Genomic DNA, 15,459 nt, shown 5'->3' with positions numbered 1-15,459 from the left:
CACTTCATCAAACCATGATTGTCATTTTCAAGCAGGTTCTAATGGTCTGTAATGCTTCACAGAAACAAACAAACAAACAAACAAACAAATTTTAGACTGTTGTTATTTAATATGATCTTTTTACAGCTTGACTTTTAATTTTCACTTGGAATCTTAAGTGGCACAACATGAAACTTATACCACTAAAACTCCTTTTGTTTTATAGTACAGGTTAGCACATCTGAGGTTGCTTTGGTTTTACATTACATTCAAAGTGTTTGATTTAATGTACAAAGACCTACAGTATATTGTTTAAGACATGGTTGCCTCCCCCCCCCATCTTCCTAGGAACTATGTTCTCAGCTGCAGAGATCCCTTCAAACATTCCCAAGGACTTGTTTTGAATTAATGACATTAAAACCCATATAGGAAATTATTTACATCAAAATAGATAAAGGACACGTTAAAAACTATAGCAAGTTAAGACAGCTGGAATTCAATCTTTACATGTCTATATATAAACCAGCCTAGAAAAAAAGAAAAATTTTCTAAAGAGTCCGAATATCTCAATTGTGGAGAGCCTGGGCACTTTTTATGGTTGCAATTAAGGATTTAAGACCTGGGAAATGCCTTTAACATTAAAGGAGGCTATTTAAAGTGACTATTTAGGCTCACATCTCACCAAAAGAGGCAGGACAATAGGTTAATATTTTTTGTGACTGCCTTTACCTGGTAACATTTTATTATCACATCAGGTGATCAGCAGAGCACCATTATGATGAACTTCACAAAAGAAAACAAAGGAAAGAGACTGGGAAATCACACCAGTTTAATAATTTTGTCCTCCTACTTTCTTCTATGTAACAGATCCTGATGGCCCCACTGTATGGCCATAGCTGAGAATTTTCACTCCTCTGCTCTCCTGTACTGGAGAAATGGAGCGACCCCAAAATTCAATTATATCTCTGGCACTGGGTAACTGCCCAGTAGGTCATAGTGGTTGAGGCAAACTACCTGGTGACTGTATGTGCTGCTTGTCTTGTAGCTGATTCAGAGTAGACTTCTCTTGAATTGGAGAGATAAAAATCTACACAGATAAAATGCAGGCAGACACATGTGAAACCTTTGAGGACAGGGTACCCTGAGGTGCTTTAATATTCCATCCCCCCCCCCCGCCCCCCAGTTTCCTATTAAAACTATCTGCACCTTTATATGGTCTTCTTTGATGATTTCCTAGAGCAAGACAGTTCTTAATCTGACATAAAGTGTGTCAGGCCCAAAGGCCACATTTCCAGAAAGAACTGAGCAGATAAAGTAAGGTGATGCAATCTTAATTTGCTACACACAGGGAGGCTGGCTAATATGTTAACAACCCTAATTTTGTAATAGACTGTCACATGATAAGCTGTAACATGCATCTGTTCTTGCATCTTGTTATCATCAAGCAGTCAACACAGCAAAAGGCAGCGTGGGGAAGAGTTCAGAACCATCAGCCAAAGGTCAGGCTGGGTCAAGCAAAGGAAAGCTGTGTCAGTCTGGGGTCTGAATTGTAATGAAGGAAAACTAGAAAAGATACTTCTATTTTTCCAAAGTGAAATTTATGAGGCAGAAGAAGGATATATATATATATATATATATATATATATATATATATATATATGCAGGATTGGGAAACTGTCCCCAAACATCTTATATAAACAAGAAGCACACATATATAAACAATCTTATTATTATTATTATTGAAAGGTCTTGGAGTTTTTCACAATAAAAGAACCTCCCCTTCCCATTGATATAAATAATCTTAAAGGAAAAGTATTCAACAAATGTTCAGAAGTTTGCTCTATTTTCATTTTTCTATTGCTTAGTGCAACCATGCCTCCCCCCCCTTTTTTTTTGAGTAGGATTTGAAATGTAAATGTGTAATTGTGCTTTTCCTCACATGCTTTGCAAGATGATGATGTATTATCACAATTTTAATTCTGGAAAACTAAACAAAAAATCCCATTAAAATGATTACAGTGCACTTAGAATTCAGACAAGGACTATTGTCCATTAACCCCTATGTGTACATTCTCACTTCTGAGTATCAAATGTGTGCTGAAAACAAAAAAAGTGTGTTTGTTTGTTTTTTAAAAAACAGAATATTGTTTTAAAAAGTTTTTGTTTGTTTAGGATAGCATGGATAAGATGAAACTATTGTAGCAATAGCAATGAATGCACAGTATACAATTTTGCATTAAAAAAATTTGCACCGATTTTGCATTAAAAAACTTTGACCTACAGTAGGCACCTGCAGGCATTTTGAAATATGTGTTGAAATCTGTGGTTTAAATTTTTTTGAAACAAAAACAGGGCAAAAACCTCCTACTTAAACACCTTAATGTCATCACAGTGATTACTGATGGTTATGTGGGCACTGTTGAAGCAAGCAACTTACTAGAAGCTAGCATCCGTATACAATACCAAACAAAGATAAAAAATAATACAGAATTGAATTGCAATATAAGGGCACTGCATTCAATCCTGCACACTGAACAGATAGCCCAACCCAAAATAATGTATCCACAGTCCAACAGGCTATCAAAGTATTGGCACAAGCCCTATTGGTGCATTGCTTCCAGCAACAAAATTCTCATTGGTTGAAGTGATCATCAATTCTAGCCAGGCCTCTCCATGAAAAAGGGAATGCCAAAGACCACAAAGGAAAGAACTTGCCACATTTCTTGATGCAGACCACAGCAACACCTTAGGCTTGAATCCAGAGGCCTTCATTTCCTCTACACTTTTGCTCTGCAGAATGCCACTTTGCAAAACATGAGAGCAAAGTGCAGATTCTAGGACAGTCAGTCATCTCCCTCTGTTGTTTATTTTTGAAAACCTGACATCTCCAGCTATTGGATAGTAACTCTCTCCCCCGCTGGCCTGCACTCCAAAAGGCGGCAGTAGCTGGAACTCTCACAGAAGGCGAAAGACTTTGGGAATCACTGCAGATCAATCTCATTGGTCCCTGGGAGTATCTCCCTTTTCCTGCCTGACACCTGCTGCCCAAAGCCTGCCAAACATGCCAATGTCTGAGGAGCAGATGCAGATGTGGGGGAGATGTTACAACAAAAGGGCTTGTTCCTGCAGACGTGTGGAAGGAATGGGCTGCTGCTGGCACACAAGGCTCAGTTTCCATGCACACGCCTCGGCTGTTGGAGATGTCCTGTTTGCTTGGCTGTCTCTCCCCACCCTCCATCGTCTCCTTCCTTCCCTCCACCGCAGGCAGGCTGCAGATTCTGTATGATATATTGCTCTCTTTACACACACACACACACACACACACACACACACAGAGAGAGAGAGAGAGAGAGAGAGAGAGAGAGAGAGAGAGAGAGAGAGAGATCTACCCCACTGCACTGCATGCAAATTTGAGATGCACTGCCACAGCCAAGTTGAACTTTGCCATGAACCAGCAACTTCTTCAGGCCTGCAGTGACTTTAAAATGCTGCCATGGCTACCAAGGGGCATAAGCTGCTGGCAGATCGATCCCCTAATGGGAAAGGCTGTGTAGAAGCAAGCTGCTAAACTCCCCATGTATATGAAGAGGACAGGCTAAAGGGTGCTGCAAGCTCTATTGTTATGGGAGCAAAGAAGAACTGCTTTTCCACATCAGATGCTATTTCTTAAGGTATATTTGCTCTCTGCTGTTCCTTGCACTTTGAAAATGCTGCCCCCAAAGGAAGAGACTAACAACAGACAAGTTTGCACTTCCTGCCATTCTCACATGCGTTAAATCCCCTCCTAAGCTCAGGTATGATCTCTGGGCCACTGCAAAGTATAATTTCTCCCTTCCATTTTATGGAACCCTAAACTGCAGCACAACAATTTCTTAAGAGCATTTCCCAAATGTGTGTGTGTGTGTAGTCACCACCCCCTTATCACAGACTAACAAAATACTGGCAAGAGCTCCGTTTGCTGGTTCTTTGTTATTCGATCCACCTCCTGGAACTCCCATTTCTCTTGCGGGAAATCTGTCGTCGATAAACGGTGGCAGCCTATGAGCGTGTATGGAGAGGGAGGGAAGAGGGAATGCCGTCGGGGAAAGGTTTAAGGTGACTATGGGCTGTGAGGGGAACGCGAGGTGATGCGATGGTCTGGTGTCTTCTGCCCACACCGAACAGTTTCCTGAAGTCCTCCGGCCTAAGCAAGACCAGGCGCCATCATGTGCACAAAAACAAAAAAGGCGGCACTCACCTGTCCCCTGTGTGACACCACCAGGGAGCCCGATCCCGCCCCAAGGAAGAGAGGAGCAGCCCCAAAGGAAACGAGGCTCGGGGCTGGAGACCCTCCTGCCTGTGGGTAGACCTGAGCCCTATAGGGAGAAGATTCCATAGGGAAGGAGGCTTTAGGGGGCAGGATGCCCAGTTCAGTCAGAAAGAGGCTCAGCAGGAGCTAGGGGGAGATTGGTGGGGCTCCTCCGAACCCCCCAGGAACGCAACTTTAGCCTCAGGAAACTCTTCCAGCTGGGGAAGCCCTTCTTCCTCCCTCCCCATAGGGCCGCGAAGAGGGCAAACTGCAACAGCCTTTTCCTCCTCTTCTTCCTCTTCTTCTTCCTCCTCCTCTTCTGGGCGCCCTAGACCTCTCCGTCCCATCGTCCTGTTCTCCTTCTCTTTGCCCCGCTTGGCACCGGCATGGCTCTTTCCCCAGCGTTAGGCTAGCGAGGGATCTGCCTCACTTCGGACAGGCAGCAGGCTGCCTAGTGCAGGGATCTGCTGAGGTTGGCTGCAAAATGCAGCAGTTTGGGGATCAGCGCGGCGAAACTCCTCCCTTCAGGAGCCTCAATGTGGTGTATGTGTGTAGAGGGGGGTCATTTTAACACTCCCCCCCTCCTCTCCTCTCCTCTCCCTCATACTCCAAGACCACGGATCAGGAATCCTTTGCCACGCCACACAGCGACCCTCCGTCTCTTCCAGCAAATGCCTTTCCCAGGGCCTTGCAGAAAAGGAAAAGCCGGCTCCAGCTCGCTGAAACCTCGGCTTCAGGCAAAAAGGAGCCGGCAGCAAAGACTCTGAGGCCGCTGCAAAGCCCGAGCAGAGCCGCTTTTTCATTTCCCCTTTGCTCTTTAAGTGCCATTTTATCCCACCAAGTTCAAATTCCGTTAAAGGTCACACCGAACCGTGTGAGAGTGGAGAAATTTGGGCCCCCAATGCGGAGTGACTCCGCAGCAGCCCCAAAGCCAAATTCAGTCCCATTCATTTGCCTGAGATTTCCTTTCGACTCACAGGCTGCTGCGGTCCCTGCGCGCTCTGGCGCGGGAGCAAGCCCCACTGGAATCAGCGGGACTTTCTCCCCCTAACTAAACGAGCATCGGATCGGGCTCTGTAATGTTTTGGGGTGGGGAGCCACGGGGCTAGCCTACGCCTCCGGGAGGCCCTTGGGATCCTGCCCCCTTGCCACTGAAGGGAGGGCTGCCCAAGCGCACACCCACGGCGCACCCCAGTTCTGAATGCCGACGCAGGTGCCCAACGCGTAACAGACGCGATGCAAGCGCAGTTGCGGCGGGGTAGGGAAGGGCCACAGGCAGGAAAGGAGGACCTGAAGTAACCCTTGCTGGAGCCGAAGTCCCTTCTCCCCCGCAACCTATAAAACACTTCAGGGGGCCTACCCGTTTCCCAAAAAAGTTGGAGGCTATTGCAATTAAAATTGTGCCCGTGTGCCTCATCATATGATCGATTATGTGCGACTGGGCTTACCTGGGCCCCCCAATATGTTACTCAAGTTGGCTCCCCTGCTAGTTTGGGGAACGGGCTAGGCTCTTTGAGGGGTCGCCTCTGCGAGCAGCTGAGAGCGAGCCCCGGATGGCTGTTTGGATGCCACGGTCCACAGTCTGCGCGAAGCAGAAATGCAGCAGTCTCTCCTCCAAGGAGCCCCTCGAAGGCGAGAGCCGGCGCTGCCTCCGGGCCTCTTCGGCCTGCGCTGCTGTTGCTGCCGCCGCCGCCCATCTTTTGCTACGAGGAGCCGCTCGCCGGGCCCTGCTTCGGCCTCTCCACTCGCCAAGCGCATCCCAGCCGTGGCCATCCATGGAGGGGTCCCCTGGCTGGCTGGCCAGCGGGTCCCTGGTGCAGAGCAGGCGAGCGAGGGCGGTGAGTGGCGGTGCCTCAGCAGGGAAAGAGGACCCACGAGAGGCGTCCTCCTCTTGCTCCTCCTGGGCGGTTGGTTGCTGCCTTGCGAGGCTTCAGCTCTTGCAGCCTTCGCTCCTAGAGATGGAGATGGAGAAGGGGGTGAGGGAGGGCAGGGGGAGACAGGTCGCCCCCCTGCAGGCGCATAAGGTGCTTGCCGTGGCCACGTGGAAGCGACTGTGCAGACCAAAAGGGAACCCCAGACATCACCTGGGGAAAGTGTTCTTTTCTCAGGAAAATGAAGCGTAAAAGAGAGCCCAAGCTCCGGCGGCGGCTCCGTGCGAACCAGCTAGACAGCAACTTAGACAGGCACGTTCCCCAACAGCCCGAGCGAGACGCGGGGAAGTGGGGCGCGCAGGGAGGGGGGCGAAGCTGCCTAAGCAACGGCCCACAACTCGCACGGTCCCTAGAGCGGCTGGAGGGGCCGCAGGAGGGGCGCCAGAGCCGGAGATGCGCTTCCCCCGCACGTGGGAATGTGTGCCGGGCGAGACTCAGGCTGGCGTAAAGGGCGAGGGCTGGGGAAACTTCTCAAAGGCGCCTCGGCCGAAGCAAGCCGAGCAGAGCATCTTCTTGGCTCATCCTTCTCTGCCCGCCGACGCAGGCTGATCCCCGCTACTCAGGCCGTCGAGGTACTCTAAAGCAAGGTTTAGGATGGCCCTCCAAGCAGGTGAAATAATAATAATAATAATAATAATAATAATAATAATAATGATGATGATGATGGCTCAATTTAAAACATGTTAATGGTGCGTAAAGGAAACGGGGGAGGCGTTTGGCCTTGGAAGTAACAAATGGCGAGGAAGTGAACGAAGACAACTCCCCGTGCGTCTGCGCTTAAGCGGAGTGGAGAGGCCGCTTGGGTCGCCCTCGGCTACTCTTTCTCCTCGGAGACTTGGCAAAGGCAAGCAGGAAGAGTCCTGTAGGTAACCGAGGCGGCAAAGGGGCGCCCCTTTGTCGCCCTGCGAAAACAGAATAGGCGGGGAGGAGGTCTCCCCGCTAGCTGCAAACAGGGTGTGTGTCTTTCAGCTTGTCTCCAGCGAGGCTTCCCTGCCGTGTCGCCCCCAACCCCCAGCTCTCTAGCACTCCGATCCCAGCCGTGTTTACACGGGAGCAAGTCCCGTTTCATTCCCAAGGAAATGCCTCCCCCAGGGAAGCTCGAGGAGACGCGCTGCCTGGGGAAACAACTTGAAGCAGAAAGACGCCAAGGAGCCCCAACACGTTTATTTGGGAGTAAATTCCAGGGGCGGGGGTCAAGGGCGGGGGGCTTCCTTCCAGGCGGGCAGAGAGAGCTGCCTTAGCAGCGGGTTGTTCCTTCTCAACCCCGCCCCGCCGCTTCGGATCTTCTTGACTACAGCTAAGTCACTCGCTGAGCCGAGTTGGACTATTTCAGCTCGTAGTTTTACTTCCAGGTAGCGGCGGGAGGGGAGGAGGGGAGCTTGGCGAGGGAGACCCGAGGCTCATTCCCACGCTTAGCCTGGCGTTGTTCTCTTCGGCCCCATAACTCGGGGACGAGTCCCAGAGAAAGGACAGACAGACATCCGCCCCCCTTCATGGGACGGGGAGGGCTGCGACTGGGGCACAGCCTCCTCCGACCAGCTTCTTGCTTCGGGATCCGCGCTCGTGCCCTGACCCTCTTCCACGTCTTGACGGGAGACGGAGAGGCCTCGAACCAGGCTCTGGGCGCGGGTCGCCCGTCGAGGCGTGCTCGCTCGACGGGACTGAGGGAGAGGGAGGGCGGCGCCTATTTTTAGCCGGGACAAAATGTTTCCCCAGCAACTTCTCCGCTGCTGCTGCTGCCGCCGCCGCCGCTCCCGCCTACCTGCCTGCCCCGGCTCCGGATATTTAAGGACTGCAGGTTTGGCCTGTCGTCGAGGCAATAGCCCGATGGCCTGACAACTAATTTATTTGCTGGGGGGTAGGGGTAAATAATAAAAGGGAATCAGCGTGGAAAGGGAGGGGTGGCTGTCACAAGAAGGGAACTTTGATTGGCGTTGTCCCTTGTCAAAAATAATAATAATAAACTCGTCTCTCGCGCGCGTCAGCTGCCGTCTGTTTTAAAGAGGGGCTGGGGTTGGGTTTTGCACAGGGCTCCATCACTGTGACGAGATCTCAGCGGATCATTGTATTATTCCCGCCTGAAAACGGCACCCGTCTCGGTGATCGTCTACTCTACAAGCTCCCCGTGGGGCTTCCCCTCCCCTCCCCCTCAAACTAGGCAGTCACCGTCAATTAAATATTTCCGGTAAACTGGGTGCCCCCTCCCTTTTAAGCAATAATACATCTCCCCTCGTTTTTTTCACCACATCCCACGTTGGAGTAAATTGGAGTAAACATTTCTCGTCCCCCACTCCGGGAATTCGATTATTATATACATATATTATTGTCATATTCAGATAAGCACTGGACACATTTTGAGACAGAGATTTGTGTGTTCCCGGAAACAAACTATTCCGCAAGGATACTAGTGGGGAGCCCTAAATATCTCGCCCAAGTGGAAAAAAGGACATTAAGACGTCCGGATTCGCAGCCCACTTAAACCAGAATCATAGTAGCGACGCTTTTACACGACGTGCTCAATAACTTCGAAGTAAGCTGTGTAAGTTTCCGTGGAGTTTGCGCTCATGAACATTTTTAGAGGGGGCTGGGAATGACTTCCAATTAAGTCTACCCGTCCTGTGGGTCGCAGCCCAAGACCCCGTGCTTGGGGAAAAAAGGACCGTTGTTTTTAGGGTAATTTGTTGAAATCCCAGTGATAAATCCCACGGAAGGGAATGAAAGGGTTTTTTTAGGTGTGTTACCAAGATTTCTGCCTTACAACCTGCTTCTCAGTAAGTTCACCCGGGGGAAGGTATCAATGAATCGAACGGGGCATATTTCACAGATTTGCTTAGTGAGTTTACACAGCCTTATTCCACGTGATGAGCGGTATCCGACGCGCGTGGATGGAGTTCAGCACAACTTGCCATTGACTCTCGCTTTTAGGTGGCGGGCGATCAACTTCGAGGTCAAAAGGCCACGCCGGCAAGGTGGCAGGATCCTTCGGACACCTTCCATCCGATCACCCACACCCGCGACGCGTCGTCGGTGGGAAGCGAGGCCCCCGGGTCCATTGCTTGAGAGGCAGCAGTGGCGTAGCGTGGGTTGTCAGCACCCGGGGCAAGGCAAGTAATTTGCGCCCCCTAACCCGTGGATTTGCGCCCCCTAACCCTAACCCCCAGATGTTGCGCCCGGTGCTGCCGGCCCCCCCTGCACCCCCCACGCTACGCCACTGAGAGGCAGTCGGAGGTCTCGCGGCGGCCGGGTCAGCATCGATCGCCGCTTGGCTCCTGCGATTCCCCCAGTTTACTCGTCCCGTCGCTCGGCGTAGGGAAAAAAAGCAAGCAAGATCGCCGAAAGGGAAGCGCCACTTCTTCGACGCCACTTTCCCCCTCGAGAAAAACCGCGCCCGAGGTTGCAACTCCCCGCACACGGACTTGGGAGCAAGGCCCCCCTACCCCCCAACAACTCAACGCGGAGGATCTAGCTGGAAAAACCCAACTTGTTTACTCGGGAGTAAGCCACAAGGGCGCCAGGAGGCATTGACTCCCTAGGGGCGAAGCCGTCGAGTCCCGTCTCTTTCTCGCAGCAAAGCCACCCAGCCGCGCCGCTCTGCCTTTGGGGCTTGGGTGCGAATCACAGCTGCGGGTTGCGAAGCCTGGAGGGAGCCCGCCTGATTTCAGAGAAAGCAGGCGTCCACGGAGGCTGCTGTAGCCTTGCCGCCTGTCTGCTCCTAAACGAATGGAGACGGGTCTGTGCCGTTTGCTCTGCCTCTGTTGTACTCTGCACATGGTTAGAAACGCGCCACGGGAACGCGTTCTCTGCAAGAACAGGAGCCGCGGGCAAGGAGAGCCCTGCTGGATCAGGCCCGTGGCTCCCACTTGGCAAGGCACGCGGCCGTCTCGCCCTCGTGGAAACTGCACGTCGGCGAGAAGCATTCGGGAGCCTTTAGGATGTCTAGCTTTCGGTCCGGCTGCGTCCCGTCTAGCAGCGCGCAAACGCCTCCGGCCGGGGCCCGATTGGCCGCGGAGTTTCCCAAGGCTGCAGCCCGGGCCGGACGGCCTCGGAAGCAAGCAGGAGAGAGGCGCTTAAGCCGCGGGGATCCCGCAGACTTAGTGGGCTTTAGCAGGGGGATAAACCGAGAAGCTTTTGCCCAAAGCAACTCTGTCCTCCGGGGGCTCAACAGAAGCCTCCCTTCTGCGCCCAGGGCATAGGACCCCCATGCTGCAGCTATGCCCAGGTCCCGCATCTAGTCGTCCCCAGAGCCTTGTAGTTTTGGGTCACAAACTGGAGCCGGTGCGTGCCTGCTCCCTTGGCAGCCTGTCCGCAACGCTAGCCTGGGAGTCTCCCGTGGACTACCGGGCAGCCGTCTTCCTCTTAGGCTCTCCTGCCAGGAAAAAGGGCGCCCCCCTCCAGGCCGCCGGTATTTATTCGCCAGAAACGGAGAGGGCGAGCGGGGCCTTCCCTGGGCGAAGGCTTCCCCAGCAGCCTGGCATTCGTGGCGAGTCTGCCTTTGGAGGGTGCCCTTTACCAACCGTCCTGGGGCAGCAGCAGGCAGCACCGTCGGGGGGCACACATACTGCACGTCAAACCCCTGGAGCATAGGAGGCAACTCTTAAGGGTTGAGAGGTCTTCTCCCCGCACAATAAAATATTGATGGGCATTGCCATTCAAACGGTGTACGTGCACCACCTTATATGATCGATTATGCGGAACAGGGCTTACCTGGGCACCCCCCAATATTTTATTCAAGTTGGCACCCCTGCCCTGTAGCGACCCTATTTTAGTTCACGAGAGAAAGATTTCACAAAGTTTAGCTAGTGAAATTATCTCTCAGCCTCGGAAAAGAAAGAGGATGCATGTATATTATTATTATTATTATTATTATTATTATTATTATTATTTTATTCCAAATCACAGTTTCGTACGAGGTAAATATGTTTAGGCACGTTGGCACTCTCCCTTTGTATGCGAGATGCTGGGTAGGTTAGAACGTGGTGCTGATAACGCATAGGACTAGGTTGCTGGTTCCACATCCCTGCATTTTAGGGGGTTGGATTAGATGATCCATGGGGGTACCTTCCCACCCCATGATTTCGGGGCTTCAGGTGCCGTGCTTGGACATGGGCACGTTCGCATCCGAATACCCGAAGGGCGTGCACGAAGTTGGTACAGTACACTGGAGCTAACCAACATACAACAGTTTGTGTGCTGAAGGCAGGCGAACCGGGGAAGGAAATAGCCCTGCGGCTCCCCTCCTCGCTGTATCCAAAAGGGGGCTGTCCTCGAAAGTGAAAACCTTCCCGCTTCTCCTTCAAGAAAGGGGTGGCATTTAAACCTCTTGGGACGTCGCTCTTTCCCCAGCACAGAGCCGTCTTGCAAATGATTGCGCCCAAGCGATCGACATATGCGAGCGAAGTTTTTGAATGCGTCTCCTTTTTTTCCATAGAGCGCCTGACTTTCCAAGGAAAGAATACGGGAAAACAAAACAAAACTGGGCAGCCCCCACCCCGTCTTCTCCCTGCTGCACTCTTGCCATATTTCACACCATATTCTTGATGGAAAGCTTCCTCAGCCCCCACCCCTTTACCAGTTTAGCACGGCCAGTTTGGGAGTGGCTCAGAGTCGAGGGAAGAGGCAAAAGCTGTCCTGGAAGAGAGAAGGATCCCTGCAGCTGAGAAGCAGCAGCTCAGGCGCCCCTTTCTCTCTGTGCCCGGCGTCAAGGGACCACCGGGGCTTTTGCTAAACCCCGGAAGGTGGCACAGGCAGCAAGCGGGAAGAAGGTGCCTCTGCAAGGAGGCGGCCGCGGGGACCCCACCTGGGAAGCCCCGAAGGTCAAGGTTTGGGCCAGCTACCGCGCACCGGTTCTCTTGGAGGCCTAGGGAAAGGGACCCCTCGCCCCCTGGTGTTGGAGAATTGCAAGTGCTCGCGGCTGCCGCGCGACAGGGAAGCGGCGCGTTTCCCTCCCGAGGAATTCAAACAAACAAATCACCGACGTTTCACACGCATTCCAGAAGCTCGGGGACGGCCTGAGACCTACTGGCAAGCTAGGCAAGAAAATGTGAAGGCAGGCTAGCCGTTTTCATTAAAAACAAACAAACAAACAAACAAACAAACAAACAAACAAACAAACCACCTTGTAGATTGCAACAGGGGAATGGGAAGGAAATTGCTGTTTTAAGGTGCCAGATCTGCACCCCGGAAATGCACATCTCTCTACCTGTGCAGATTTTCTCTCTATCCTGCTGCCTCCCCCGCCCCCAAGACCAAACCCTCTTTTCTCAGCCCCTGTTAAAGCAAACGAAGCACAAAGCTCCAAACTTTCCTAGAGCCCCTTCTCCCCCACAAGTATGCAAAGGAGACCGGTCAAAGGGAGGAAATCATGCAAACGTTTTATATAAATTTACTCCAACTGTGCAATTAATTTCAACTGAAGAATGTGGATTCTGTGGTAACAGCATTTATGGTGGGTTTTTTGTTGTTGTTGTTTTTTTAGAAAAACAGCGAGCAAACTCCCTTGAGCCAAGCAGAAACCAACAACTGAATTATTTTGGGGTTATATTATTTATATCCCACCTTTTGCCCCAAAGAGCTGAAGGTGGCAAATGTGGCCTTTCCCCCTCCCTCTCCCCCATTTTATCCTCACAAACAACCCCCTGAGATTCTCCCCTCCTCTGCCTCCTGAAAGTATAGGAGCCCGCTTTAATATATTCCAGAATGATCATAAGATTGTAATGTCGCCCATCACACCAAGGCTGGCATCCTATGCATAGTTACATAGGAGTAAGGCCCACTGGAAACAATGGGATTTTCTTCTGAGTAAATGTGTAAGGGATTTTACTGCAAAAGCTTCTATTTCCCCGCTTGTTGAAATTCTGGATTTAATAGAAAGGCAAATAAGAGGCTTATTGGGTTGTGTTTGAAGGGAGTCACTTTACCTTGAAAAAATAAAAGCAGGACTCCGAATCGTAGTGTCCCAGTCTTAAAAGCATTTCTTTTGAATTAGGTCCCATTGACTTTAATGAAACATATATCCTCATTTGTGTGTTTTGGATTTCTGCCTTAGCTTATTACTAATGGCACTGTTATTGTTGTAAATTATCACCAACACATACAAGGTTCATAAACTGTGAGTCATGTTATTGTGTTTGGCAAAGTGGAGAGATGACTCTGTTCCTACTATTGGCATGGCCTGGAAAATAATGGGTGACAGTAGCCACTAGAGGGCAGCTGGCTTTTCAATTATCTGGAAATATAATAATAATAATAATAATAATAATAATAATAATAATAATAATATACTGCTCATCATCCGAAGATCACAGGACGGTTCACAACATAAAAATACAAAATGAGAACACCAAATACAGAGTCTGCAATAGCAATAATTTAAATCTGACTGATAACTGACTTGAAAATTTTGAGCGGGACTAATATTTCCTGCCTCTGGTTTCACACGTGTGTAATATCTGCTCAGCCAATACTTTTGCAGAGAAACAAATTACTGCAAAGTCACCTCAAACCTCCAGCACTCTCTCCTCCAAATGCCATTGACCCCTTGAACTTCCCATTGTTTGGCAAAGGGAGAGTGTGAAACAATACCCTACCTTGGGAAGAGAGTCTATAGCATGGTCTTCCTGCTCTCAAATGATTTTTTTATAATATAAATTTGCATCTACATTTATAATTGTGCTGCTCTTTTATGCAGTCTTTGGACCAGAAATATTTTCCCCTTCAGAAACACAAACATCTGTAATTGTCAGGTCCATTTTTTTTTTTAAAAAAAGCACTCCATTAGTATTGTAATATTTCATTACACAAACACACATTTTATCTATCCAGAGGGGTTCAAGTAAAGGTTAGTTGTGTGTGCTAATTCCTAATGGGTCCAATTCTGGCAACAAGTAACCATTTTCTAGGATCTCAGCATGGCCAAGAGCACTGGAGTTTGTTTGAACTGCCTCTTCAGACTGAATTATCACAAAAATATAAGCCAGTTCTCACAATAATCTTCTAAGAATCACATCATGGTAGTGAGTTTCTCATTATCCAACAATCCACCATAAGGTGAAAATTTATGCCTGCACCCTGAGAATCCCTGAAGTTGGAGGAATACCGTTCTATCACACACAGCTTGCAAGAAAACACACAGAAAAGGGCAGGCGGGCCAGTTCCATAGCTTAACAAGGAGAAAGTTCCATTGGGAACAATGCCGCTAGAGAAATAGCTCCTGTAGGAGAGAAAGGATTTTGGTCTCCGTCATTAAACATCATTGGGAAACACTTGCCTGCGAGTGCTCCAATTGGAGAACAGCCTTTACCAAAGGTGTCATGGGATTTGAAGACACTCGAACTCAGGACACAAGGGAGAAATGTGCTAAGAGGAAGGCATGCTTGGCAAATCCTCACTGTGATCAACTCCTGCCCAGAAACCAATGCCCCCAATGTGGAAGGAAATGTGTGTCCAGAATTGGCCTCCACAGTCACTTACGAGCTCATTGTTAAAACTGTGTTTATGGAAGACAATCTTATTCTGCTATGAGTAATCGCCAAAGAAGAAGAAGATAATAATAATAATAATAATATTGTATCATGATGTCTGAAATAAGGATGGAGCTAGGTAGAGGCATTGGCTGGCATCACAGTTTTCTCCACTTCATGATTCTTGCATAGCGCGCACACACAAATCACAATATTGCCAGGTCAAAAATGATGAAACCGATATCACAATATGGACTTCAAACCAGTTTTGGATGGCGTATCCATATATTGCCAGGCCCTAAATGCAATACATCTAAGACAGAGGTTTCCAGCTTTTGGAGTCCATGCCCCCCCCCCGACTAATTACATTCTTTCTGTGACACCTTGTGGGGCTCAGGAGCCCAGTTATGTCCCCCCTTGGTTGCAGAACTGGCAGCCTCTCACGCTTTCTCAAACACCCTCCCTTGTGGGGTGTTCCCTCAGCCTCCTATCTTCTCCCCTCTCCTTAGGAGTGCTCTGGGCAGCCACAGCTGTTGCCCCTGGTCTCTGAACTGCCTGCTCCCGCCCCAAAGAAAAGCTATATACCCTGTGCATCAGTAGCCAGGAGAAAAGAGGCATCACCATCGCTAGTGGTGTCACAGGTGGTAGGAGAAGCGTTAGAACCAAAGGGGAGTCAGTACCAGAGAGGTGACCGACAACAAAGCAGGCGGGAAGCAAGCATTGTTGATACTGCATGCCAGAACTAGCGGCAGGACTAAAGTCCAAGTGAGTATAAGATCTCAAGAAAGTCCTACTCCCCCCA

At 49.9% G+C, this 15,459-nt stretch overlaps 1 protein-coding gene across 14 annotated transcripts in view; it reads right to left on the bottom strand.

Annotated features, from left to right (window-relative positions):
- Nucleotides 1–15,459, bottom strand: part of NFIB (nuclear factor I B) — a 302,316-nt gene that overhangs the window by 220,262 nt on the left and 66,595 nt on the right. For 2 of the 14 annotated variants that reach the window (XR_013834313.1, XM_079959472.1), the window contains exon 1: nt 4,217–4,758. The exons of 3 other annotated variants lie outside the window; for them this stretch is intronic. Coding sequence is in view for 10 of the 11 variants with exons in the window: in XM_079959472.1 (XP_079815598.1) it covers nt 4,217–4,354 (138 nt within the window). In the remaining variant the exon portion in view is untranslated. Of the gene's footprint in view, nt 1–4,216; nt 4,905–15,459 lie in introns of those variants that run through there. 9 more of the 14 variants (XM_079959465.1, XM_079959467.1, XM_079959481.1 and 6 more) reach the window with 7 other exon arrangements.

Source organism: Podarcis cretensis (assembly GCF_951804945.1).
Source record: "Podarcis cretensis genome assembly, chromosome: 17".
NCBI classification, from domain to species: domain Eukaryota; kingdom Metazoa; phylum Chordata; class Lepidosauria; order Squamata; family Lacertidae; genus Podarcis; species Podarcis cretensis.
Note: the sequence above shows the minus strand (reverse complement) of the source record. Positions and strands in the feature narration are given on the sequence as shown.